This window comes from Heliangelus exortis, chromosome 1 (assembly GCF_036169615.1).
Source record: "Heliangelus exortis chromosome 1, bHelExo1.hap1, whole genome shotgun sequence".
Classification (NCBI taxonomy): Eukaryota; Metazoa; Chordata; class Aves; order Apodiformes; family Trochilidae; genus Heliangelus; species Heliangelus exortis.
Genome location: NC_092422.1, coordinates 49,479,256 through 49,503,958, shown reverse-complemented (window position 1 = coordinate 49,503,958; position 24,703 = coordinate 49,479,256). Strand labels below are relative to the sequence as shown.

General features: G+C 38.9%; 1 protein-coding gene across 1 annotated transcript in view; it reads right to left on the bottom strand.

The window, feature by feature from the left end:
• Positions 1-24,703, bottom strand: part of GPC6 (glypican 6) — a 760,336-nt gene that overhangs the window by 57,342 nt on the left and 678,291 nt on the right. Inside the window, exons 5-6 of the mRNA XM_071741790.1 lie at positions 18,502-18,632; positions 10,270-10,413 (exon numbers count right to left, since the gene is read on the bottom strand). Coding sequence (XP_071597891.1) covers positions 10,270-10,413; positions 18,502-18,632 — 275 coding nt within the window. The remainder of the gene's footprint in view (positions 1-10,269; positions 10,414-18,501; positions 18,633-24,703) is intronic.

Genomic DNA, 24,703 nt, shown 5'->3' with positions numbered 1-24,703 from the left:
AGCCTGTTGACCTCTTAGTGGAGTCTAGGGAGTTATTCAGGTGGCCACTTGGCTCATTTTGGTCTAATTTAGGATCTTATGATTACCTCCTGTATCCTTCATTCAATGCAGTCCTAAATGAACCTAATGCCATTTTGTAATCCTCTGGGGCATCCGGAAGATTGAAGAACCCCTGTAAGGCTCATATCACATCTATTTGCTCCTTGCAGATGCCTTCATAGTTCCAGGCATCTCACTTAGCATGAGGCATTCAGCAAGGGAATTCTGCCTGTTGTTGACAACCTCAACTAGCTCTCCATTGCTACCATGGGGCATTAACACACCCAGCTCCATATAACTAACACCTTTATTACAGACATTGACTAAGACACAGTGAGTTCTGTTTCTTATGTACCAGAAATGACATGTACGTGATATACATTCAGTGCAGAAGAAATAAAACCCAAGAAAACAAAGACATATACACAGGGGTCAATTATGATTGCTGCCACCAGACTGCAAAGCCACCAGAACATTGTGAACTTGTGCAAATCTCCTTAGTCCCCAGTGAGCACACCCAAGTCCTAAATTCTAGTAGCCTCAGTCATGTTCATTTCAATAAGGCTGTTTGTGGAGAAGTCAGGTATTGATGGCTCAGCAGGGGTTGATCTAACTCAGCTTTAGCCCTCTGTAGGATAAATATCTTGTGAAGCCGAAGGTTCTTCATAGCTGACAGAGAAACATAGGCACTTCCAGGAGCTATTCGTGAAGTGTCTGGCAGATATCTACATTAGACTGGGAACTAACCTCTGGAAAGGTCCTGCTTTCTTAATCAACTGTGGAGTCTGTGCTACAAAATCCAAATCCTATAGCTGGAGTTCTCTGTTCCCATGTTCCTCAGGGCATGCCAGTGTCCAAAGTGAGACCTGCTGAAGACCCCAGCCTGCTGGAATTGCAGGTATTCTCTTGCTTTCTGTGGTCACTAAGCATCAGTAGGTGGCAATATCGAGGTTCTGTGTTTTGCCCTAGTGAGAAGCTGTGGTGCTACTAGGGCCAGCCCCCAGACTGAGGATCCACAAGTGCTACTGGATCTGCTAACAGATGCAAAACCTTAGACTTGTCCTTAGGTTTTGATGGATTTGTCCTTCGGTGATGATGGATGCAATCAGGGACAATGAATGCTTTCCTTCCCCTTCCCTAGTATTATTTGAGGTGTTGGCTTTCCCATCAGTGAATATCTGGAACTACTCACTCAATTCCTTTTTACAGAGAGCTGCCTATATTTTATATTTACAGAAGCATCCTGTATTTCTGTCCCAACAACCCAGAACAATACACTGATATGATTGGGGGAGGGGAAATAAAAGCAGGAGGAAAAGACAGGAAAACTTTCCTAGTGTAAAATACTTGGTTTTGACTAAAGAAAGTTCATGAAAGGGTCACCATCTGCATGAAGGTAAACTTTTTTAGCTCTTGCATTTCACCTCCCCTACAAACACTAGTAATATATATAAAAGTCCATAATGTGTCAATTTCTGTCTATTACAACCAAATAAAAATATATAAGATATTTGGCTTGGGAAGTCAGTTTTCAAACTGCTGTAATATACTTTTTATTACAAGTGGAGTCCAACATTGCACATTGCTGTTATGCATTCACAATATATTTGTGTGCTACATCTTAGCAAAACACAAATAGCTGCAAAAGACTGGAAAGAACTAATTGCCAGTAAAGTATAACTTTTTTTTTTCTTTAGAAAGTGAGAATCATTATTTGGAGTTATTGACAAATTATCAAAGCTTTAATTTCTCTGTTGGCACCTACACTTGTGCATAACTACGTGTTACTGAAAAGACATCTTATGGTCTGTAGTCACTTGCACGAAAGGACCCTTTAATTTTCCAATGGTAAATGAACTGGCAATGTATTACAAAATCCATTTTGAATGGAAACTTAGAACTTGTTGCTTGCACAAATGCAAAAATGCAAGAATTCCTTAGTGTAACACCTTTGAGGCAGGTAGTCAGTCTTTGTTGTTACTGTCATGTTACTTGGAAGCATCTAAATGAGCATTAATTGTTAACTGCAAACAGGGACACAAGCCCTGCTATCGATTTTTAAACCATATTTTTTCTTTTAATATTGTGTCAAAATGCTAAGATGCAGAGGATGTTTATATAGCCACTATCTTTCTTTAACATGAATAAGAACATTAAGAATTCCCTTTTCCTTCTGCACAGATTCACACACTGAGACGTGAAATGAAATGTGATCTATCTTTCATCTGAAAGAGCAGTGTTGATCTATTTCCTGCTTAGATTCCATCTTCCAGAGGCTGATAATACAAACTCGTTGTATATTGGTAAAAAAAACACCTTAGTTTTTATTGAGCAGAAGCTAAAACTTCAAATAGAAGGAAATGTAAGTTAATCCAGATTTACAAGGGGGAATTGCTGTTGAATAAAACTTGTGCCACCTCTGAATGAGTTATTTTTGTTGTACAGTAGCTATCCTTCTAGGTACCAATGATACCACAACAATGACAAATGATTCGAACTATCTATCAATGTGTTTTATAGAACAAAATCTCCTTTGTGAGAATTTGATTCATAGAGCCTAACTTCAAAGCCAGGCATTATGGTTACATTTAGACATCTACAAATTGGATGTCTGAGCTAATCATCCAGATTCTCTTCATACTCAGTAGGGAGAAAAGGGTAATTAAGATTCTTGTCATCTCCAAATGAATATCTCAAGCAAAGTCTGGGGGTGCTCAATTATCTCCATCGACTGGTAGAGGAATCAGGTGGTAGCTCAGACTTTGATAGCAACATTAGAAGCATGAAAAGCTAGGGCAACTAAATCCCACTTCATTTTAGTCTTGTTTGATAGGGCACAGATGTGCAAATTCTAGCTGTTATATCTTCCTTTTCTTTACCCTGATAGCCAAGCTCAGGAATCAGAGTTTCTCAGCGTACAACTGAAGCCCCATGACTATGCTGTTGTTCATCTTATTGTGTGAAGACAAGTCTAGTAATCAGGGGTGTAACAGGGATACATAGCATCATTCATACCCCTAAGACTTTCTGGAAATGAGTTGGTGACTCTCAGGTGGTCTTCACAGCCATCACTTAAAGGAAGCTCAACTATGTAACAAATACATTTTCAGATGTTGAAGCAGTCACTTGAGTTCAATGAGATGGGCAATGCACCACTCTCCAGGCAAGGCAGACACTGCATGGTTATTAAAATTGTGCACTTTTTTTTTTTTTTCTTTTGGACAACTAATTAAGATCTGTCTTTCCTGCTACTGTTGGAAGATGGCCATTTGTTGCTCACAAGATCCAAACAGCAGGCAAACCCATTCCACCTGAAGACAGAGGTAACCACTGCAATAAAGCTCACTCTTAGTAACCACCTCACACCCATTAGGAGTGCAATGCTTCAGATCCAGCAGCATGTGGAACCATTCATCTGGGGGATGGAGCAGTACTGCTGTTTTTAGAAACAGGGCTCTGGCAGGTCTCCCAGGAGGGTTCTGCCAGCCACCATCACTCATCCACCTTTGCCACCTGAGACTGATATTAAAGGTGAGGGAAGAAGTGATGGCACAGACTTAGATATTGCTGTGTCACACAAAGTGAGAATAAACTAAACCTGACACTAAGCAAACAACTTTTTTTAGAGAACCAGGCAAATCCTGCATCTGACACCAAATGACCATGGCAGATGCTGTAAAACACATTTATTCATTCTCCGTATTGTATCCAAACAGATAATAAGAAAAGGAATTCTGTTTAAACCCACAAACCCTAAAACTGGAGGAGCTGTATACCTTGAGTTGTCTGCTAATTAACATCACACAGGGAGAACTGGCACGTCCAGCAGCACAGCATCTAAGGGATGGGGAGGAATAGCCTGTGGGAAGTCAGTGGGCTTCTAAAACACCTGCATGAGCCTCTCATCTTCACTCTTAGGAGTGTGACCAAAACCTCCTGAGCTATGAGGTCTTTTATAGGTTCATTATTTGTATCTTTCCCTATGGTCTCTGTGCTCAGAAGGTGTTTGAAAAATTAGTCTCAGTATTTTAAACCCTCTAAGATTTATACCAACTGCGTTTTATTCTAGGGTCTCTTGAGATCTAAAACATTGAGAATAAGCATCCTGTCTCAGGAAAATGGTGCTATTAATGCATGTATTTCACACTTCTAGGCTCTGCACTAAATGGATTCTAAGAAAACTGAAATATAAACTCTACTTTCAGGAGTGCTACAGAGGATTCCCTGGGCAATTCAGCAGTGTCTTCATAGTATACCGTCCTATTAATGTTAGTCCTTTATAGCTAAAATGCAAAGCAGATTAACTTTTTTTTTTAATCTTATTTTCTACTTCATATAGTTTTGGAGTACTAGGAAGTAATTGTTCACAACAGGTTTCTTAGGTTACTATTGCATTTTTTTTTATTGTTACAAAATCATTACACAATGGAATAAAAAAAAAAGTTTAAAACTATAACTGAATGGACACTTAAAATGCATTCCACTTTATTCCTAAAAAAATGTTCCTGGATCTTGCTCATGGAAACTGAGACTTTATTTACTTTTATTTTAAGGAAAGCAGGAGGCAAGATAAAAGAACACTTTTCTACAAAGTGTGGAACAATATATTCCCCTCCCCTGGGAAAATGGCATGAAAGGTTTTCTTTTTCAGACTGGGCCCAAACTGATCCACTTATCTATGCAGCTACTATCCTGTACTTGAATGTAAATCACTCTCAAAATGCCACGGCCAATTTCTCTGTGTCCTATCTCCATGGTATGCATGTGCATTATGTATTATATGGTTAACAGTGCATCAGCTCCCTTGTGGAAAATCAAGAAAGCTTCCATGTCCTCCCCAAAGAAAACGTGGAATTATTTTATCCACGTCCAGCTAGGTCAGAGTGCAGTACATTCTCAGAAGAAATTCCAGCTGAATTAAGGCAGCACTGTGCTGCACGGTGGTGTGGGGGATACAGAGGTACCCAAGGCAGCTCAGATGCAGGTGGCAGTATGGCTGTATCAGCATGATGCTCTCTGTAGACTAATTAGTCCTGCTAAGAAGCAAGATATAACGGTCCAAGCTAAATGCTTCAAGGTACTTCACAAGTGAGATGCTGCATATCTGTGTGGTGGTGTGTCCCTGCCTTCCCCTCAGGATGTGCTGAACCTGTTCTGTCTGAAACCAGGGACCTCTAGCTGGGAAGCCTAAAGGAATCTAATTTATCAAGCTCCCACAGAGAAGCTCAGAGGGGTGCCAGACAGCAAGACAGGGGTAATTCTAGGGTGAGAGCCCAGGAAGGCTTGGGAACTTTTTTCCATTGCTTCAGAGCTATCTCAAGGCACAGGAGTCAGAGCTGAATGCCACCACAGTGTCTGCATTGCTGCACGTACAGACATGGGGCCTGAGACCATATTTATGCCAGGTTTGAGCTCAATGGGAGAATACATATGCTCCTTTTGGGGTGTGAGGCATCATCCTTGAAGTGAAATAAATAAATACTAAATACTGAAAGGAACCAGCAGCTCTAGGCACGGGACAGAATTAAATCATCCAGAATGCAAAATTGCAGAGAGAACTGCTAGCATTTTAGCCTACAAGACACACGCAAAATAAAGTTGGTGAGAATGAAACTTAATAAAGTATTTTGCCCAGCACTGTACAAAGACAAATGGGAATGAAGGTGAAGAATAAGAATACCAAAGCTTACACCATGTTGCATTGTCCTCCAGATAGTCCTCTGGGAAGCAAGGGGGAAACAGATTCAGGGAACAGAAAAAACAAAACAAAACAAAACAAAATAAACCACATGTTATACCAAACAGGCAACCACAGAGAAGATAACGAGTCTTTATAAGCAGTTGATTTTAAATGAGAAATTTTAGAACATGCTCTACAGAAGCACCTGAGTTTGGTAGTTAAAATTATTTAAACTCTGACAGGATTTGTCTTACTGAACATCTGGTGTAATAGCTAGATGTCTAGACTAAGGTTGTAACTTTTTGGCACTTTGTAGTAGATGGATACAGAATTTTTCTGAGCTGTTAGAACTTGGACTTTGAGATGAATCATGCTTTAGAAATATTTGATCCAATTTGATTGCCTAAACCTATCTTTCAAGAACTGAACACAGACTTTATTTTTCTCTGTTAGTAGTAAAAACTACAGTCATCTAGACTTGAAATCTAGATAGCTGGTTGCAGACATCTGCACTATGGATTATACAGAATCAGTTACATCCTCATATTTGCTTCTGTTACTGTCAGTAGATAAATAGGGTGGAAACCAGTTTCCTAAATATAGGCATAGCAAGTGAATTTAGTTACTCTGAGGATTCCATCTGAATTCCATACAAGTCTCCTGTGACTTTGTTCCACATGTGGACTTCTTGAAGATCATAGTCAACTCAAATAGCATTAGGTGATAGAGAACAGCTTGGGCTCAGTTCTGTTCTCCCACTTTGATGCTAGATGTAGTAGGTATCCTCTAGGGTGTTCTACCTGGCCTTCAACTACCAGTCCAGGAGGTCATGAGCATCCCAAATTGCTTTCCTGTCTGCCTGATCAATTTGATTTCTTAGCTACTCCAAAGCATCTCAGGGTTGCCTATCTTCACGTGGCAGTCTTAGTTGAACCTTTCATTTCCCAATCTGTGAGAGGCATCTGTGACAGATGGGCTGAATCACCCTCCAAAAATGTGTGTCTCTCTCCATTGACTTCAGAAAGAGCCTGAGTTTTAGGCCCTGTCCTGCGAACAGGCCCTGATTGAATTGCCTGAGCATAAATATCTTGAAATGCTTGTGATGCTTCAGTGTATTCTGCCCAGCTCCTCACTGCTGCTTTGTCCCTTCAAGTCATGTGCCATATATGCTGGTCCCATGTTTCACATAGTCTGAGGTGTCTCAGAAGGAGCTTTTTACATCCACGCTTAGACAACTCTCTCAAGTTCTACATAACTTCCTACGTACATCTGGTGCATTTTAAGCCAGGTGTACCACTGCTGCTGGGGGATTTAATTTTTTTTTCTTTTAACACTTCTCACAATTTATTTTAATTTCTTTCCTATCTATTAAGACTTACTGGTTACAGAAATGTCAATAATACAGAGCAACTGCTTTCCCCCCTCTTGGAATGGAATAACTAGATTAATCACACAAGTTCAGATAAGGATGAATGAGCACTTGCTCAGATGGGTTCAGTACCAGGTGTTTTCAGTGTAGGCTTCTTATGTGGGTTACTTTGTGCAACATGCCTGATAAAATAACTGAATTAAATTTGTTTATGGGGATATAAGCAGAAGTAAAAAAAAATTTGGTTCAAATATACTGTGTTTTTATATATGCTTTTATAGTACTGAGATACAGAGGAAATATTTTCTAAACTTGGTCTCTTCTGTTGACAGGCTGTCAGAGACAGATGAAAGCAGAATTGTTTGTCACTTTTTTTAAGGTTTACATAGCGCCTGTTTACACTTGATGATGACAACTTAAAGTTGTGGTCTGATTGTGTTTTATGAATAGAAACTCCACAACAGACCTAAAAAATCATTAATGTAACACTGAACAGTCAGATGACTCGCATGGAAAGATTTGGGTTTTATTTCAGTAATAATCAAAAGGGCTTTTAACTGTTTGACACCACTATCAAAACACTAGTACTGCTCTACATTTTTATCATGCAAGCAATACAAAATGATCTGGGTGCAGAGTGGAAAACTGCTGTGAGTGGGATTCCCCCAGCATCCTGTCAGCAATGCAAGACTTAGGAGGATCTAAATGAGGCTGGTCCTCCAGGCTCTGTCGAGAGTTAATGAAGAGAGAGACGTGATTCAGGGAATGATTCAACACATTAAATGCTAAAGATCTTGTGTAGGCAAGCTTAATGGTGTTCCTGTCAGGCAGGAGTGCAGAGTTTATATCCTTCTGGATGAAATTACCCATGTTGGTGTGAGATGCAGGCAAGTGCACTTTCCCAAGTGCTGCTAAGGGATTACTGCTCTAAACCAAAGCCTTCTCCTCTAATCCACAGGAACAGCATTTCCTAGCTCCAGCTGAGGTCAGTGGCTATCACTAACTCAAGAGATTGTTGGTCTCAGCCCAGAAGGAGATAACACATGGATCACTGCCATTTGGAGATGGATTTGATACTGGCATTTATCACTAACAGAGTGTAAATAGTTATTATTTTAAATACCACCAGCAAGAAAAATAAAGAGGTATTTGGCTTAAACACTTTGTAAAGTAACAGCAGCAATGCTAAGCTCTTTGTTTTGTTTGGTTTTTTTTTTCTTTTTTCTGAAATAATGCACAAACAAACCCAGTCAAATCATACAGAGACAAGTTCCCCTTTGAAACCTCCAAGTTACTGGGAGTTATAAAGGATTATCTGCACTGTCAATTTTCATTAGTTACAGCCTTTAAAGGCTGGCAGAATATGACCTATCTCTGCTTTATTCAGCTTGCTACTCAGTATTTCGGAAGGCTGTAGTTTAAACAGGATATTAATGTGTTCAGAAGTATTCTCCTTATGTCAATATGGAATGTCTCTTAAGCCTGCCTTTTTCATTGCAAAAATGCTTGAACTGTTCTTACAACGTAAGTGATCCAAGCTGAACTGTGCTACTGCCCTCTCTTTTCATGCCCCTCCTCCTGAGATTTCTGTTTGCAACCTTTGGCTTTGACAGAGCATGATTGAAACCTGCAGGCTCTGCTGACCTCCCACTTCACCTTGGCCAATTCTAGATGAAGATCCAGGCCTCTGCACTGAGCAGTACACAAGGGCTGGTTCTCTGAATCTAAACCAAAAAGGTAAAATTAAGGTCTCGTCAAATATGGATTGAGTATTGCCAGCCAGATTTTTAGCCTGAAGGGCTACACTGAGCTATAAACCTGCAGCAGTAGAAATACCTAAGTCTACAATGGAGGTGGATGTCTTTACTCTTTTTCCTTTTAGGATAACCAGACTATGCTATTTCCAGAAGAGCAGAGAACTAGCAAATGCTGCTTTTTAAGGTAATCTTATATCCTCACTAGAAATGCCATATTATTTTCCAATTGAGTTGCCATGATTGGTGGAATACAGTCAACAGATAGAGCACAGATAGAGGTGACTGGACAGACTTGGCACTGTGGAAGAGTGAGTGCTGTGGTTGCCAAAGGTATTGGCTGAATGATGGTGTCAGGAAGATACCAAGGGCCTTATAGGAATTTGTGTGTTTGGTTTCCTGCTCAGCAGTTTAAGATGCATATTGTATAAACCTCTAGGTGTTTTAGGCTTGTGATCAGAACCATAGCAAGACATTTTGGTGCCCTGTGGCAGCCAGCACCTGCCTGGCACCCATGGGGAGTGCAGCTCACCAAAACCTCATACCCCCAGCTAACAGGGGATGTTTCCAGCTGGGTGCTCCTCTGCCCTCATTCTTGCTACAGCCCTGAGCATGAGTCTTTTTGGCAAGACAGACCAGTGCTGTACAAGTGCCCAGCCATAGGCTTGGCAAGCAGGGTGTATGTGGTATGGTCTGGTTTGATGCAGGTGCTTTACAGCTCTTTAGTGTTGCTCATTGGCTTTCCTTCGAAATGATTGCTGGGAGAGTATTACCAGCTATAATATTATAGCCCACTATAAATCCAGAGGTATATAAATAGAAGCAAGCCTGAAAAGCGAATCTAATGATTGGTAGTGAAGAAAATAATCATATGCTAAAGGCTTGTTTTCAAAACAATTGAATAAATAAAGCAAGATTAATGCTCACTGAAGTCAATTTTTGAGACAGATGTAAATAAAGCAGTGGTAATTTTATAATTAAATAAAGGAGGGGAACAAATCAATGTGCTTTTGCAAGTTTATGTGTTGAAGAACTAGCTACTAAAATCGCTTTAATACATACAAGCATTTTTAATAAAATAAAAAAAATAGAAAATATTGCTGTAGATCACTTTTCAAAGAGAATTATACTGCAAAGTACCTGCCACGGCTCATCTGGTTCTTGGCCTCCGGGAAAGAGCTTATTCTCTTCTAACAGTTCTAATACATAAAACCTGAGTCATATTGTTCTCCTGCAATGCCACTCTGTACCATTTCCAATGGAGACAAAAAGATTTACTGAATGCTGGAACAGCTGGCATGGGAGCTATATAGAGTGATTATGAAATTATATATACAAAAAAAAAAATTGTCAGGAGATTACCATTCTTCTACTGTATTACCAGACCATTTCTACTAATTCAAAAATGGAATATAAATATGCCTTACCAGCCTATCCAAACTTGTGCCAGCAGCAGTTGTAGGTCTCTCCTCTGGGTTATATGGTCCAAAACGGGTATTGAAGTTTTCAGGGACCGAACGGGAAGATCTCAGGCCAGGTGCTGGTTTGGGTTGGCCACATCCTTGAAAAACCTGTAAAAGACATTGTAGGTTATAGGGAAATCCTAAAAATGGGAAGCAGGTATTTTATAGCCTCTTTATTCTCTCTTTCATATATTTGAAACAAGCTTTGATTGACATTTTGATAATACTGAAGCAAGCACTTGCCCTGCATTAAAACTCTGGTTAATAATTAAGCATTATTAATGACTTGGTGATGATATAAAAACATATAGGGACCTTAAAAGACCCTTAATTCAGGAAGATGATTATTGTAAGAAGTTAGCATTTGAAAGCACTTTAATTGTTGTTTTGCAGGAAATAAAATGGCAAGGGGGTGGGAACTAGATGATCTTTAAGGTCCCTTCCAACCCAAGTCTTTCTATGACTCTATGAAAAGGAAGACCTTTGTGGATGGATTTACAGAATCACAGAACCATCTGGGTTGGAAAGGGCCTCTGAGATCATCAAGTCCAACCCCTGATCCACTCCCACTGTGGTTACCAGACCATGGCCCTGAGTGCCACTTCCACTCTCTTCTTAAAAACCTCCAGGGACACAGAATCCACCCCCTCCCTGGGCAGCCCATTCCAATGCCTGATCACCTTCCCTTTAAAGATTTTTTTCCTAATATCCAACCTAAACCTCCCCTGGCAGAGCTTAAGATTATGCCCCCTTTCCTAGTGATAGCTGCACAGGAGAAGAGACCAACTTACTTGATAATTGGTTCAGCTTTTCTTAAAATGTGATATGAATCACAGCTCATTCCTAATCCCTGTGCACAGCTCCTCCTACATTGTAATTTTGTTTGTAGTCTCAGAGAAAAGGTCAATGATGAAACAGTCTTATAACTAGTAACTTTCTTATCCCCTACTAATATCTCCCTGTAAGAGGAGTGAAGCATATTAAGTGGGCAAAAGTGGGAATTATTTTCTGCCAGCGTGCTTGTTTTCTAGGTAAAAAAATTATTTTCAGGGTTATAAAATTTTTCATATGCTTCCATTTGGAAAAAAAGTTTCAGTAGCATATATCTGGAGGACACTGAAGGACATAGAGGACACTTTTGACTATTGGATATCAAGTATATATCCCTAAGGAACTCTCACAGAAATTGGTGAGGTGAAAGGAGGTAAAATAATTCACAGAGTTAAATTTTTCAAGAGGTCTCATAAAGTAAGATCCTAGTGTTTGCCTTCATACCAACTTTTCTGGTTCTGGAAGAATCTTTCTTTTTTTTGTGACCATTTGATTTTGGCTGTTGCAACATATTGCCTCCAGTAAGAAGAGAAAAAAATAGAATTTCCTGTAAGATATATATTACAAAACCCTAATTCCAGACACAAACTCTCAGTCTGAATGAATTTTGTAGAGGTAAAAACTCCTGTGCAGGTGCTGTGTTTTGATTGTAGAGCAAGATTACCCCTTTTTGTGTGGCAAGTAATAGAACAATCTCACAAATTGTGTTGTGAGCCTGTGATCAGAAAGGATTGTGTTTCTCTTTTAGACTTTTAGATTTTCTGCCTTGAGTGGTTCTGTCATGAAGGAGCCATAGATGGTGTGACTTTTGTTGCTTTTAGGATATATTACAACTTGCTCTCAGTTGGGTTTCCTGATGTTAATTTAGAGGTCTCAAATGATTCAAAATTTGCTGAAAGAAATGGGTTCATACTAAATTTATGTCCAGTCATCAGGTCTGTTTTGGCTCAGAATCCAGCAAGTCAGCTCTTGTGTGGCCATTGGGATTTTTAATTTATGAGCTTAATACTGCTTGGGCTGGCTTGAGAATATCTATGAGATTTTTTTTTTAATAGAGTTTCTAGCTTCTCTAGCCATGAGGACTATTGGACAATGAAATAATTTAATAAACCAGGAAAAATGATTTAAACTTGTAAAGTTCTAAATTTTTCAGCAGTAAAGAATCTTATTCATCCCCTGTGAAGAAAATTCAACTAAGATTAATGTTCATAATTTATACATAATTATGTATGTACAGCTTAAAGGACCAAATATATAAGTTTGGGGTGTAAGTTACACTTGCAAAAATTTACTCATAGTTCTTCTGACTGAGGATAAGTTATTTCCAGAAATAACCATTACATAACCCATAACCCATAACCATTTACTTAGATATCTATGAAATTCTATTTTGTCAATTAAGCAATCAGGTATTTGCTTACAAAGACAAGTGAAAATTACCCAAAACATACAAACTGACTCTCAGGAGAAAGGTTAGTGAGGGCACTGAATCTTCTCCTTAAATTTCCCAGTATGTGGCTGTTAGGCTACTTGTATGACCATGTGGAGTAATTGCAAATCTACATAATTTATATTTCATTTTTTTTATGGCATACTGGGAAAAACTCCAGCATAGATTTTGTGGCATATGGCTTAACACAAACAGTTGTAGTGAGTAGTTTTATATGAACAAATTTACATACAGCCAGACAATAAATAGGTAGAAATTAGATTGCAGTTTTTTCATCATGGAAGAAGAAATAATTTACCTTTTAAATGACCTGGCAGAAATACAATAACAATACAATATTCAGTAACTAAGACATTTTCTGATTTTCTGCCAGTTACTAACTGACAGAACTGAAAATATAAAGCTGAGGCCTGAAATTAACAAATGCTTCCTAAGGAGAAGCACATGAAATACTTTATTTTCAATGCTCCTCAGAGATACTGGGCAATTTCTGGAAAAATATTCAGGAATTTCATTACACATTCTGTGAATTGGTGGCATAAAGATACTGTCTTTAAAAATCTGCATTGTATGTATAATTGTTGCCATCCATAACATCTGAATTTAGAGAAGAGATTCAATTTGAAATGAAGAAATCTTCATTTAGGTATGTACAGGTAAGTGTCTGTATTTAAGCTGAACATCTAATCTTCCAGTTTAGACAATAAAGATCCAAAGCTCCTTTCAGCTGCTCTTGCATCAGCATCTGCAATAGTCTGTGATGTCCTGGGGTACCTGAGACTACTCTTAAGACTGCCTTAAAACGAGACCATTTCACACTCAACTGCAGCTGAAGCTCAAATGGGCTGTTCCTGGGTGTCACAAAGGGCACCAGACCTCTGTGGTCAGGGATGTGAACCAAGGCATGAGATCCAGTCAGCTAAGTCAGGGAAGAACTACATCTATTGAGCTCACTGAATGGAGTGATCTACATCAGGACTAGGATGTACATACTGTAAAAAAAAAAAAAAAAAAAAGACAGAACTCCAAGTTTTGAACCCAGCAGACAGTTTGTTCTCAATGAGGCCTCAAGTCATGCTGATATTCAGACATTTGCTAGTGCTCAGTGTTTTCTGTTGACTCTCTCTGTGTGACTCTCTCATCTTCATATAGAATAGCATTGTTTTGTTTTTTTTTTCCTGAAACATCATTATATTTTTCCTGCACTGAGATCTGGAAAGAACACAGATAAATGAAAAGGTTAATACCAGACTCAGAGGCTATTTTAAAAAGAACCTTGGATGTAGTTTTATGAAGATTTCATCCTTATAAATAATGCATAGGTAGTTTGCTATGCCATGGAGCTCATTCATCCTTTTAGCTGAAGTAATTGCCAAAAAGGAACATATATCTATAGGTTAAAATGGCACATCCATCAGCTCAGATCAAAGTAGGTTTAAGACTTACTAAGGGGAGACTCAGTTATCGGACACCCTTTCTGAAAGTGGAAAAATCTTGGCATGGCAGCCAAATTACACTTAGAGCAGGGAAACATACCTATATAGAACCAGAGTTTAAATGCAGGGAAGAGTCCAGCATGTTGTGTTTGGAATATCAATGAAGGCACAGTTCTGTCGATGCAACCAGATTAAGGATTTTCTCTGTTTTTAGGATAAGTGGAAGTTATCACACCTTTTCTGCTGTTTTTTTGTTTTCCCTCACTTTTTGTGAGTGAGCAGTCTCTGCAGATGTCAAGTAGTAAACATTCATACTTTCAAAAATGAAACAGATTTAGGATTTACTTCACTTGAAGCAGGAATCAAAGGTAATGGTACTGACAGCCTTATGGGAAGATTATGAAGGCCCCCAAAACACATTTGTTTTGGCCAAGATTGAAATGGGCATTTGTCTGTTATGACTCTCTGAATATGACTCCATGAATTACTTCCTGGAGAATGAGAAGAATTGCTTAGATATGAGCTGAGCCATGGGAAACAATATACAGAATATGAAATTTCTACTGAGAAATAATCAAGCTGTGGCTGAGCTCTGAGTTTAGCACTATAAGGTTCAAATACCAAGGAGATGTCAATATCAAATAACAAAGAGATTTCAACACTGAAGACAATGTGTCTCAGATGTTATGAGGAGAAACCCAAGGTGAATCTATTGCAACCTGACTTTTACCAGAGGCAATCTTCAGGGAACACTACTGAAGTCTGGCTAGACCCAAATTGCAAAGACTAATCTTAAACAGTGCTGATGTCTTCGAGGGCGTCTCAGGCAGCCCGGACTAATTGTTGGTCACTCTGTGTGGTTTTGATTGCAGGAGGTACTCCATCAGAATGGCAGCAGGTGTTAGATGATGAAGCTATGGAAACTGGATTTGATGATATTCAGTCTTGTAATTTTTTTTTTTTTTTTTTTTTTCTTTTTTTTGAGAAGAAGAACTTGGGTCTCATTCAGAGCACATTCAGACCTTGGGTCTCAAGCAGAAGGGTCTTGGGGTTTGACTTTGTAGACCATTGCTTCTTTTTGAAAAGTATCTCCAGATATTGCAGCTGTCAGGAATGAGACTTTCACTGATGCAAAATAAGGGTCTTGTGTGGGTCTCTTTCAGGGCATGACAGCCACACAAGGTGAGCAGTCTACGAAGCCTAGGGGTTTGTTATCAGACTTTCAAGAGAACCAGTGCTGAATATAGACTGCAGAGAAATATCAAGAAAAGAGAGAAAGATTCCAGTCTCAGGATGAACTGGAGAATCTTAACATAATGCTACCTCTTAATGTGAACTGTACTAAAAGAATCAGCCACAGTCAGCACACAACCAAGATAAGTTAATGGCCTAGGAACAGAAAAGCTCAGTTTTATGCAGTGACAGGTACTGGAATGTGGCTGAGTCTGTACATCCTTGGACAGAATTACAAAGATAGAAGAGGTGTACTTGGCACCTCTGTATTTCTCTGTCTCAATACTGATGAGCACCCATCAAGAGTGGAAGACAGAGGGTTTGTGTTTTCTAAGGAAATGCCAGACAAGGCATGAACTTGAGCAATAAGCCCTGACTCTCTGCACTGATTAATTGTTAACTCATTGGCTTTTTCTTGAACTTCTCCAACGTGCTCTTGGCAGAGAGAAACAGCTCCAGAGAAGGGAGGTCTCAGCAAAATTAGAAATGAGTCAGGCTATGACACTTTGGCCTCAAGATCAGGCACTGGTCCTTGTCCCCCTTTTATTTATTAGTATAACTGTAAGGGTGAATACCATTTCTCAGAAGAATAGTGCTGAATAGGAGGTGAATATTTTTAGGAAAAAGATACTGGACAAAATCTTCAGTACAGCATCAAGTAAAGAATGGAGAGACAAACCATAAAAATAGAAACTTACGAAGTTCTTAGTGTATTTTTCTTCTGATGTCTAAAGTTGAAGCCTTCACCATTCACATAAGTCCATGCATTTTTACTTATTTTATACAGCTACTAAGTTGGAAAGTGTACATTGTTGGTCAATATCAGTTTTCCTCCATATGCATGGAAATGTACAGGTAATGAGTTATGTCAAACATCTATTTCTCTCAAAGAAATTTCAGTGTGTAATTCCAGCAGCTATAATACAAAACATTGTTTTCTGACAAACTGATAGTGCAATTTAATGTGAATTACTTTTGGAATAGGGTAATTTTATATAAATATTTGAAACAGGAGAGGGATAGATTTTGGATTAAATTAACTCTAGGTTTTCTGCCCACAGAGAGGATGACATTAGCAAGAGGTCTTTGAGGAAGAAACTGTTGATTTTAATTTGTTTAATTCCATTTAAAAGAGAAAAAACAATATGCAAGATGGCCCAAAATTCTACTGAATGCAGCATAGAGCCTCCTTGTAGACATAAGAAAGATTTTGAGGTAGAAAAAGCTGCATGCCAGCGGTAAAGAATAATCTGTGTATGTGAGTGTTGCAGGCATAACATTATTAGTGAACCATCATTTTCCCATTGTAAAAACTCATTGCCTTGCTTGTGGAAAAATAGTTGTGATTCCTAGTCACATTTTCAGTGGGTGCAGTCAAATGCAAGATACAAAATTGTTTGAAGAAAGAGAAAATAGCGTGATTTCGACAACCTGCCTGGAGCTTTCTGAGCGGCGCCTCAGAATAATTGACAAGCTTGGCTTTTCTCCTACATTAGGTCTGCAATTACATTCCATGCACTCCATTACATCCAGCAAGGTATCTGTCATTTTTACTGAAGCTCTAAGTGGTCAGTATGTATAAAGGGGAAAAATTAGATGGCAGATGACTGAATTGAAGTCCCCTCATATATCATCTCTGCAGATCTGACATGACATAGGAGAACGCTACACCCAAAGTCTTTGCCTTCTTATGCTTTAAGAATAAAGCATTTCTGTGTGTTGTGACCTGAAAAAAACAGATGGATATAACCTAGGAAACAAGGAAATCACATCTCAGGAGAATAAAGATCTACATAGAAATACACAAAAGCACCTCAAGGATTCACAGCTCTTTTATCTATGAAAATATAATAACATAACTTTCTCTGGTATCAGTGGGTTTGTCTTTCTCAAGATTTTAAAAAAAACATTGGCTAAGATTTCTCTTAAAAGAAAAACTTTACATTGCAAATTTAACTGCTGTGGCAGGGGATGCAGCTTCTCCATTAATGCAAAAACTGTGAGAAACAAGCAAGCAAAAAGGAAAATTAAATACACCTGAGCATTGGGTGAGTTCTCAGTGAAAATGTTTCTTTTTTTTTTTTTTTTCTTTTGAGGTAAGGGATGAGTTTGCTAAAACTTGACTTTAATTCCCAAAGTATTTGAGAGAATTTGGCTGTTAAATGCCTTGATCACTGCTGCCAGAACAAAGTCTCATAGCTCAGTATGTAACTGCTTTTAAAATCTGAGTAACCTCATGTAGGTTGAAAGTAAAAAGCATCTTGAAGGAAATCCTTAGCAACCTGCAGCACTGGGTCCATAAAAAGCATCTAATTTTGGGTTGGCAGGAAGAATATTGACCTCAGCCTCCTGCCTTTTTTCCCTCATATTTTCCCCAGCTACAGCAGCTTTCTTCCAAGCAATGGAAAGTCACTGGCTCAGAGGGCAATGTTTCAGCACTGAACTGACCACTGGGAGATCAATGGGAGGTAGAAAGTCCTAATTCAGAGAACCTGGCAAACTGTTTACTTTAGGTTTTGAGCCACAGTGCACTGATGAATATTAAGAAAAAACCCCAGTAATTGTTGATTATTGGCTCAACAACACCTGCCACTGAATTAGAAGGATCTTATTAACATGAAGTTCAGAGGTGGTGGTGATCTGTGTATACACAGACACACTAAAAATGGAAAGGAGGAAACTCGCATCATTAACTCTGTTTATCTTCTTGTCAGAATCCAGACAAAACTCTGTCAAACTGAGGTCTGGTAATCAGAGACTATCCAAGGTAATGATATTTCCCTTGAGCAGCTATTAAAGCAGGTTAAATGGACATTTTGTGTATTCACCTCAAACATATTGTACTTCAGTCTGACCTAGACAGATCAAAATGTGTTTGGAAGATAATATGGAGAATCACAGATGGGACACGAGCAAAAATTACCAAAAATTACCATACTCCACAAGGTATTGCTCACAGAGTTACTGCTAATTTTCAGCACTCTCTATTTTCCTTACATCTCTTGCTGCTATTAATTTAGAATTTACTAATTGGTACCTTTCTCCCCGCCACTCCCTTTTGAAAACTTTGAGCTTGTTTAACAAGATGAAGGTTTCAAAGGCATTCTGGTGAACTGTGAAATAAGCCAAAGAAATGTCTAGGGGGATGGACAATTTCTCTTAATGCCTGAACAGAAAAATGGTGGAGATGTTTCCCCCCCTTGCTTGTGACATTCAGCAACAGAGAAGGCACGACTCACACAGTACCTTTGCCGACACCTGCATGCTGTTTTCTTGCATGTTCATGATGGCTTCAGAAATCTTGACATCAATAGGATCCATGACTGATTCAATGTTGAATGGTCCCTCTAATCTCTCCGCTACCAGAAGCATAGCATCTGTTAAAACACAAAGCAGCCATTCCCTTAAAGAAGGGATACCTTTGGGTGCCTCTGGCTGATCAGCATTGCCAGCTGGAGGCGTGGGTACCAAGTGCTCCCAAGCAGGAGCCCGTGGGGATGGGTGGCAGTGGGACTGTGAAGCCTGCAGGGCAGCTTCCAAGCTGTTAAAAATATATTCCCCTACTGCTGCCACCACAGAAAGGGGAATAAAGAATGTAAAAGTTAGATTAATAATAGTTACCAGCGCATTATTGAGCTTGGGGTAAAGTTATTTCACGCAGCATCACACCACTCGAAGCAGCCAGAGCTCTGGAGTGGGCTTATGTAGTCTCCTTCCCAGGAAAAAAGCAGGATGATAGGAATGAATCCCTGGAGTGTGTTCTTAAAGAGTTTGCATGAGATGATGAGAACTTTGATGTGATATATCTGTGTCTTATAATTAAAGCAGCTGTTCTTTCTGACCTTAATGATCTCATTTTCTTGCAATATGAACAGTAGATGAATATTGGATTTCTGCCATAATGTATAGGTATAAACCATGTTTGCCTTGCTACATTTTCAAGACATGGTTGGAAGTTATATACAGAAACAGATATTCTTTGTTTGGTTTGGATTTTAAAAACTACTGTTCACTTAATTTACGCTAGACCCCCCACCAAAATAATTTTATATTTTTGTGGTCATTAACAAGTGAAAGCTGAACAGAAATTTCTGTGGCAATAGCAATGAAATGAACAGGATTTATATACCTTTGAATATCATATTTGATCCTCATCTCATATGTTAGCATTTAGTTTTTTCAGCATCTAATTAGCTTTAAACAGATGCCACTTGCAATTTTAACACGATAAACAAAAATCTTCACATGCTTTATTTTTCCTTCAGACTTAGGCTCCAAAAGGTACTAACCAGACTGCCTCCCAAAACAGCCCCCGTGGACGCTTTGCTGTTTTAAGCACCAACCCCATGGCATCTGTGTGGAGAAAGCATGGAGCACCCCACAGCCCTGATAGCAGTGTTTGTGAGCTCTGCACTTGACTGCAGAGTCCTTGGGCTTCATCCTTGGAGATATTCAAGGTGAGGCTTGATGAGGCTCTGAGCAACCTGATCTAGCTGAGGATGTCCCTGCTTAGTGCAGGGAGGCTGGACTAGATGACCCTTGGAGGTCTCTTCCAACCCAAGTTTTTCTATGATTCTTTCCAGCCTGCACGGTCATCTCCCTCCCCACAGGAGCACATGTGCATAGATGGGTGGGAAGGGGAGGATGGTGTTTCACCTCAGCAGCTGTGACACGGACTCCCCTGCTCAGCCTGACCTGGGTCCTACAATATATTGTTTATTTTTTAATCATAGAGTGCCCATAAATCCCACTGAAATGGAAAATATGTGGCATGTAGTACCTAAACACTTTTGCAAATTTGGGTCTAATCGTTCACAGTACTTTTAGGCTGGAAAGAGTGTATTGCCAGTTATTTAGAGAGGGGTTTATAGCACTTGTTTCTAACGGTGAGAAACAATAAGATGACAGAAATTTGGTTTTAAATAGAGGTGTTCTTTTGGCTGTACATTATTTAAAAATTCTTTATTTTAAACCGTTTCAGTGTGAAACTTTGTGAAAACGTCACCTAGATCTGATAAAAGAAACCAAACAGTTTTCCTATACATGAAGATACACACTCATATATACACATGCACTCTCTTACACTTAAAGGTTCCTGCAAGAAGTTAGCAATTTTTCCACATTCAGAAAGAATTTTAAAGTATGGATTATTATAAAGGATTTTACTCCTCGTGTATTTGGAATGACTTGTATGAAGCATTTATGCTTTAGCACTTTGTAAGCTATGTGATCAGTCTAAATCCCAGCTGCCACAACCAGTGATGCCACAACCAGGCACTGTCAGGGCACAGGTATTTCTAGCTTGATCCTCCTGGTTTAGTTCAGGATTAGGATTAATGCATAAAACTCTCACAAATATTTGTTTTATATATTATTTTATTTTATTTATTTATTCATTAATTTCTTCATTTATCCATTTTGGTACAAATAGCTCATAGCTTAAGTTAAGGACCAGATACTCTTTGTACAAGTGCACTTTAGTTTTGGAACTAGATGGCTGGACAAGTCTAGTCCTAAGCTCAAGTATATGTTTTAGATAAGGGACTGTGTTGACACAGGGTTCCATAAATAGATAATTGCTGGAGATCCTTCAAGAGAATTGGTGGTAGCTTGAATCTATTTGCTATTTCTTCTGATGGCACAGGGCACCAGTTATGAATTAAATGGTAAAGTGGTAGAAACATGCACCGACCTTAGGTTATGAAGAACCACAGCTTTAATGGTAAAAACAGCCTTTCCTTAAGCAAAATGCATTCAACTTCAAAATTAATAGTTCTAGGAGATGCAAATTAAAGATCTATTCCTGGTTTAGACTGTTTGTATCTTTAGAAAAATCATCCTTCAGCTCATCAGCTTCTATTTTCTGAACCTTTAACCTACGCATAGACTTATTCTTCACTTATTCTTTGTACTGGAAGTGGATGGGGGCTGAGAAATGTGGGTAATTCCTGGCTGCCAAGTTTATGTTTCAATCACATAGGCCACAGATTTATGTTTAAAAAAAAAAAAAAAAAAAAGTAGATCCCAGGTTGTCCATATTTTTAATTGCTATGTCCTCTGATTTGAAATGACTCTGGACCATTCAGGGCAACTATTAATAACAAATCTGTGGAGAAGTTGAGAAGTTAGCCTGAAGCAGTGAGGCTGTGAGCCAACAGAATCATTTGACATTAGAGCCCTTCAATCTTTTATTCAGTTTGCTCTACAGGGGTATTGCTGGGGGCCAATGGATTAAGGGGAAAGTGTAATCTGAAATATCCACACCTTTACTGATGAGAGGTACATCACTATGTTAGCAGTCTGTATTTTTGTTTTGGAGCTACAACGTGGGACAGAACTAGTGTTAAACTAGAGGCCTACACAGGAACATGTTTGAAGAGGCAGAGTCTGAGAAATGGATTAAAAGCAGGGATGAGAGATGCTTGAAGGGCTAAGGTAAGCAAGTTCCTCCCACAAAACATACTTTCTGAAGCTGACACAACTTTTTCTTCCAGTTAAGACTCATTTTAGTGTTCAAGTCAGAGTAGTCCTGGCTAATTGCACAGTTCAGATGAGTTCTTGCACAAATGGGGAATTAATATTATTTGAGGACTCATTTCATCTTCTTGTTTCAGCAGGTGTGTGGGGCCATGGCTGATTTAGTAATGGACTGCAGGAGTACTCCTGTCTCCTTCTGGTAGGAGTACAAGCTTGGTCAAGCAAAAGACGAGCAAGTGCGACTTCTATGAACTCCAAATGATCTTTTTAGTCTCTGTTTGACTGAGATGTTCCTTCTATTCTTTTTCTAACCATCATGGTGTCCCTAATATCAATTCAAACTTATCTGACAGCCCTAGACCGAGAGAAGCCTTGAAGAGCAAATCAGTCATATTATTGAAAGTGGGAAGGCCCTCTGGGAGCATAATCACTACTGTAGTTAAGCAAAGTCTATCTACTGATTTTTTGAGCTAGCCCTCAGACTGAAATTTGAACAGAATTAGCGTTGATATTCAGAAAAAAAAACCCCAAACCTACGGTGCGTTGTTTTAAGGTGAATTGGAAATTATTGGGTTGCATCCTCGTTTGCCAGCCCTAAACATCATTGCAACGCTAAACCTTATTCACTTGCAAAACTCTATATGAGCACATACAATACATACAAAAGATGTATCCTATAAAATTGAATAAAAAAACCCCTGTTAGGTTGAATATAGTGAAAATCAGATTAAATTTAATGATCTGAAATATATGACAGGACAGTCAAAAAGACATAATGATCCTTTCCAGATTGTAGCTCTTCAAATCTGTAATCATGTAAAAAAACCTCACAACACTTGCTCCAAGTCTCTTTTTAATCTTAAAAATGTTATGAACATTATATCTAGAAGAAGCTAAGAAGATCTATATGCTTCAGTCTCGAAGTTCTAATTCTCAAGAACAAATTCAAAGAAAGCCTAATTCAGTTCAGTGAAACTCTGTGTGGGTTTAATAATTCCTCAATCCGCTCAACTGGGATACTGGGAGCTAAATTATCGTGCTACAAAACCCTGAAATCTCATTAATTAATTGACTAGATGCTTTTTATGATGCTAACACACCTGGACTGTAGTGTTTGACTGCACATGTTCTTTATTTTTACCTCTTCTGCAGTTTTCAAAACCCGCTAAGTGTGTGTCCTCCCTCTCCGTCTATTACAGCCCCTGGCAAGAGGCTGGCATCCAGCTGCTGGGTGAGTGGATCAGGAGCTCAGTTTAGGTAAGTCACTCTTGCATTGAGGGTTTGTTACCGACTTGGAAACAATAAACATGACTAATTGCTCACCTGAGGACATGGGCTTGCAAAACAGTCCTGAGAAAGAGCAGAGCATATGGCACGCTTGCTCAATCACTGCCACCGCTCTTGATCTCTCCTGCTAGATCCATGTTGCTCAAAACAGGAGTGGAGACCTTCCTGATACAGTAAAAACCCCCAAGTCTAGTGTCCCAGGGGCCCTAAAATGTCTCTGCTGGCTGAGCACTGTTTAACTGCTTTGTATTCCCTTGTTCACACCAAGAAATAACATAAGTATTTGACATTGGCTCTTAGAAGGACAGTGTTTCATTTTAAGCAATATATAAGAGCTCCTGCAGAAATTTTTTATTTACTTCCCAGATATATTTTTTTTGCAGTTTTATAGAGGCTGTTTTAATGAGAAACAGATGACAAAACTGATCACCATTCTAAGTGATTTATGATATAACCTAAAAATTCAGAAGGCCGTGTGTGAATTTCAAGATATGATGATTTGTCAACCCTGAGACTCTTCAGGCAAGATACTGGATAGACTAATGATATAAACAGACAAGAATCTGCCTCTGTTTCCTAGGAAATGCATCATGACACTATCTTTTTGACTTGGTACCGGAAGTGTTGTCTTCCTGTTTATTTTACATTTCATTCAGGGCAGGTTTCCAGAAAAACTTCCTATAAATCACAGATTGAAAGAAAAGGAATGGGGATAATGTCACTGATTTGTGAGACATCTGACAAGTGAAAAAAACCCCAAAGTAGACTGAAATACAAAGTTCCTGCAAAGACAATCGTTGCCTCCTTTTTCTTGCCATCTTGCTATCATAAAGAAAATGCAAAGAGGATCTGATAGGGAAGACTCAGAGTTGATAGGCCACCTCAGGGAGCTGATAAGGAAAGGCATTCTTTGGGTCCGTGTTAGTTTGGCTGTGATGTCAATGGTTCCTTTCATGCACTCTTTGCTGTTCTACTTTTAAATTATCAGTGAGATTCCATCAGTGCCTGAGTTTTCCCCAGGGAAGTCTAGAAAAGCATCTATGAATGCAGTCTAAACTCTAAAAATGTTGTTTCTTCAGGGAGACAAAGAACGGTAAAATACTAAATTCCATGTCCTTCCTGAAATCTCAAGGTATATTTTGTTTTGGGAAAGAAGGGAGATCTTAGATTTCCTCTCAGGAGATTTCTATTTTTTCTTGTCCCATATATGTGGTCTAGTGCTTATTTATGAAGAATGGTGAAGTGCTGGTTCACATAGCTGCTTGAGATAGAATGTAAAGAAACTTTTTATTTGGGAACCCTCCAAGGATTTGTCTATGGACAAATCAATGGATTGAAGAAGAAGAGAGGTGGATCAGTTGTAAAGAGGCTGAGCAATTATTCTAGTTGACTGTGACCTTGAGAATGGCAATGACTGTTTTGGAAAAAGATATAACTTTTAGTATCCTGGGCTGCAAAGCAGTGCTCATTTTGCAACTTACCAACCTTCTGACCAAGGGCAAGGGGAGGTGGAAGTTTGGGTTGTATTTACTACGTCATCTAGGCAAAAATGAATGAGTCTGCCATCATGACACTAAATATAAATATTGATCATAAAATCTTTAGAGCGTTAGATGGTAAATTAAACAAAATAAAAAATAAAAATTGAAAAGTGAAATATGGCTACATATTGACTTTTTAGAAA